Genomic DNA, 4,345 nt, shown 5'->3' on the forward strand with positions numbered 1-4,345 from the left:
ATATATTATTATACTTAGAATATATTGCATTAATATAAATATCTTTTCGCGGAATCTGTATTTACTGAAAAAGTTTGTTTTGTTTCGAATTTCGCGCAAAGCTATTCGAGGGCTCTCTGCGCTAGCCATCCCTAATTTACTTGTGACAAACTTGAATGAAGGCAGCTAGTCATCACCACCTACCACCAATTCCTGGTCTAATCTTTTCCCAACGAATAGTTAGATTAACCGCCATATTATAACACCCCCCCCACACACGACTAAAAGGGGCGAGCGTGTTTAGTTACAGGGATTCGAGCTCTCGACCCTAATCTCTAAGCCTTACCGAATTAAAATTAGCGATTATACAATATAAAAATAGGCTACAGCTTTTCCAGTTCATTTGTTTGTTTTAGAGCAAAGTCGCAGTGGGCTATCTGGGAATCGAGCCCCCGATTTTAGCGTCGTAAGTCCGTAGATTACCGTTGTCCTCCTGGGACTTCCAGTTCATAGAAGTTTTTGTATTTATCGTTTTTTTTTAAATTTTATGGAAGTGTGGATTAAAATTGACTCAGAAAAAAAATATACACGTTACTAAATTTTAGAATATTTAGTAGTTATTGCAAGAAAATAGCAAATAACGCAAGATGTTTCTCTGTATACATCTAAACAAGTACTGGTCTGGTGGATTCAATTGAAAGTAGAAAATTACTTATTCGAAAATAGATCACCAATAAGGAAAGATAAAAAATTACGTAAAACGTTGAAACCCTCCATTTTCACTGGCTCATTCGTACAAGAAGTTATGTATCTATTAACCAGTTCTTTTCTACAAATTGTTAAACGTATTAAAATTTTGGTATATAGGTTTCTTTTGGGCTTTTTTTCTAGCTTTTCTCAATCCTCTTTAACAAATTTCTGATTCATATTAAAATCAGAATTACCGAGATGGAAATAAGTGTTTTTTTCCTCTCCGGTTACTTAGCGTTAAGTCTCACAGCTAGCAGAAAATTCTGGTTTTGATACCCGCGGTAGGCAGAGCACATATAGCCCATTGTGCAACTTTGTGCTTGATTACAAGCATTTTTTTCCCTTCCAACCTAGTTTTATTAAGTGAAAAGGGCTAGTTCTAACGTTTTGTAATGACGCCCCCTTCCGTGAACAAGTTGAAGTTACAACTAAGTTTACTTCTGCATTCTCCTAATTGTAAGATTATTTCTATGGAATGATACTTTTTTGGTAGATTATGTATTCCCCATACGAGTGGGAGATGTTACAATTTATCAGTGAAATTAGCTTTTATCAGGTTAAAACAAAAGATATTGCTGAAATAAATAAGAAGGTCTTGTATTAAATATATATATATATATATATTTCCGAGATTAAAAAAAAAAAAGTCAACGTGAAACGTTGCCCTCCCATATGTATTTCTCAAATAAATAAAATTTTTCCAAGAGTACAAATTGTATTACTTGTATACATTATTAAAATCAGCACTATATGATAATGAAATCTGAAGAAATCTAAAAGAAATCTGAACTTTACGAACTTAATAAATGAACATTTATACAAAACAATTAGTAATCATTCCATTTGTTATCAAGGTATGAAAGTATAACTTTAAGAAAAATATCTGCTGCCTTATCACGCAGGGATTAGGTAATGGGTACTTTATCCCACAATATTCTAACACTTACTATCATTCGCCGTCTGCAGCATATTTTAACAGTAACATCATATAGAAATATTGTTGTTAAGATCCACCCTTAATTTCTGACCTCGTTAGACACCCAACCTCCACCCTCTATACAATAATTAAGAAGTAGCAAGAGCTATGAAGCCTTACCTAAATAATTCAGTTATAACTGTAAACCCATTCTCTTCCCTTGTCAACGATTACTAAATAATTCAGTTATAACTGTAAACCCATTCTCTTCCCTTGTCAACGATTACTAAATAATTCAGTTATAACTGTAAACCCATTCTCTTCCCTTGTCAACGATTATTCATATATTAACCGGGCAAGCTGAGACAAGCCCAGCTACCTGAAGTTGGTCCTTCCGGCCCGGTTAATTAAACGAACCTCCTTTCAAATAACAAAACGACCTTTAAAGCTTGTATTTATTGAAATCAGAAGTCCTTCAAACGCTAACGTCCTCCTTGAATCACAAAATAGAAATAAAGATAACCATTTCATTTAATATATGTTCATTCATATTTTAATAATTTACTGTGTTTATTATAAAATAATGTAAAACTTTAATAATTTCTTAAACTTTTATAACTATTAACTTGTATCTGGTAACCGTTTATTATTGAAGTACTATTATTACAGGCATACGAAACTACGCTATTTCGGGTAGGTCGACCAAGGATGGGAGTCATACATTTTTGTCTTTTATCAAAAATGGCTAATTGCACTCTGCCTTCTATGAAAATAATGTATAAATCTGAATAATGCGCACTGAGACTACCGTTGTTACTTTTTTCCAGAACAAGTTTTTCTGGATTAATTTGAGCGGGATCCAAGTTTAAATTATTAATATAAATTAAATCATCAATATAACGGGAAGTAATTAAATTCTGAACTCAAAAAACGTTCATATTTTAAAGATCTTATTTTTTGGATTTAATTAAATTCAGGTTAAAAGGGATCATTTTCCAATAGATAACATTCAAATAAAAGAGAAGAGAGAAAAGTAATATATTGTGATGGATTTTAAACATCAAGTATATGATGATTTTTTCCCCATCTATAATCCGTAGAAGTACTCAAGGTGAAATATTTTCCATTAAATCGTTATAACCTACAGTTTTAAATGTAGTAAACCAACAAGACCTCTCTTTTGTAACTAAAGAAATCTATTCAAGAATTCAATCCTGAAGAATATGGTAATTCACGTAGTGAATTAATAATTATTAATTATTGCATTAATAATTATTTTACTCATTCTTTTCAAATTTATTATGTGTCATGGTTTGTTTTGGATTTACACCTAGGTTTATATATAGGAAAAAATAAACTTTTAGAGAAAAATCACCTTCAAAAACTATGTTACTAATTTATTTACGTGGGGACCTTTTGAGCGAACGCTCTTTTTCAAGCCAGACAATATATGCACACATAACTCTGAAAGTACAGTTCCAAAGGTAATAGCCCCCAAGTAGCACAGCGGTATGTCTGCGGACTTACAATGGTAGAAACCGGGTTTGATGCCCGTGGTGGGCAGAGCACAGATACCTTATTGAGTTGCTTTGTGCTTAAGTGTAAACAAACAAACCATAGGTAAAAATATAAGTAAAAAAAGTATTCGGATTAAGAAAAACGTTTTTACACACACACACACACACATATAATACAAACAAAATTTGAGCTGAAGCGTAGCTCTTTCGCTACGAAATGTGTTGAAAAATAAATGTATTTTTTTTTATTTTTACAGTTTAAAAACTGGACTGAACACTCAAAAACATGCCGGAAGGTTTGAAGATATTTACTTCTTGAAAAGGGAGGTGAAGAAGTCAGTGGATGTGCTTTAAAATTTTGAGTGCTTTAACTTTAATATTCAATGTGAACTGTTTGATTTAAAAACAGAGTGTATATAATGCACGGTATTATTAGTAGTAAAATTATTTTTACATCTGGATTTTTGTCTGTTTCTGATTTTCTTCAGCCTATTTCTCAAAAGTAAGTTGCTTGACGATAAGTCCTCTTTAAAAGTTCTTCGCCATGTCTTCTTTGGCCTTCCATACATATACATGGTCCAACTATAATACAGAGATTTTGAAATGAAATTAACCAGTTTATAATATCTATATTTATACGTTTAGATGGTGTTAAATTGACTGGTAGGTCATGTGCCTGATAAAACTCTCGACAATTTGAAAACTAAAAATTCGAAAATGTATTATTTTCCTTAAACATTAAAGGTCTCGAAATTCTGTACTAGGATCTGAGATGATAAGAGCTTATTATGAAATATTTTTCACATGTTTGCAAATAATTTAATTTTTATCTTTTTAAATCTCTCTCTCTTTTGAACAATTTTGTATTTTAATATGTCCTATTTAAAAACTGTCCATTCTTTGCCAAAACAATAGCAAGCATAGTTTAATCATTCTAAACTTGTTTAAAATAAATAAAATAAAATGAAAAGTTGTAATAATATGTCTCTTCAACAAAACAAGTATTTCGTGATGAAAAAAGCGTCATTCAAAAATATTCCAAGAATAATATTCTATTCTCTTGTCACCAAAAAAAAACATTTTAGAGAAACAAAACGTGCACATTATCCACAACAAATACGTATTTCATGTTCTATTTATTTATTTTATTATTTAAACTTACTGAAGTATTTAAACTTCTACA

The 4,345-nt window shown here is 31.1% G+C and overlaps 1 protein-coding gene across 1 annotated transcript in view; it reads left to right on the forward strand.

Moving 5' to 3' along the window:
• Positions 1 to 3,623, forward strand: part of LOC106474339 — a 23,589-nt gene extending 19,966 nt beyond the window's left edge. The window contains exon 5 of the mRNA XM_013935030.2: positions 3,420 to 3,623. Within this exon, the coding sequence (XP_013790484.1) occupies positions 3,420 to 3,464 (45 nt within the window). The 3' untranslated portion in view covers positions 3,465 to 3,623. The remainder of the gene's footprint in view (positions 1 to 3,419) is intronic.
• Positions 3,624 to 4,345: the final 722 nt, after the last annotated feature.

The sequence above is a fragment of the Limulus polyphemus genome, unplaced genomic scaffold (assembly GCF_000517525.1).
Source record: "Limulus polyphemus unplaced genomic scaffold, Limulus_polyphemus-2.1.2 Scaffold7092, whole genome shotgun sequence".
Lineage (NCBI taxonomy): Eukaryota > Metazoa > Arthropoda > Merostomata > Xiphosura > Limulidae > Limulus > Limulus polyphemus.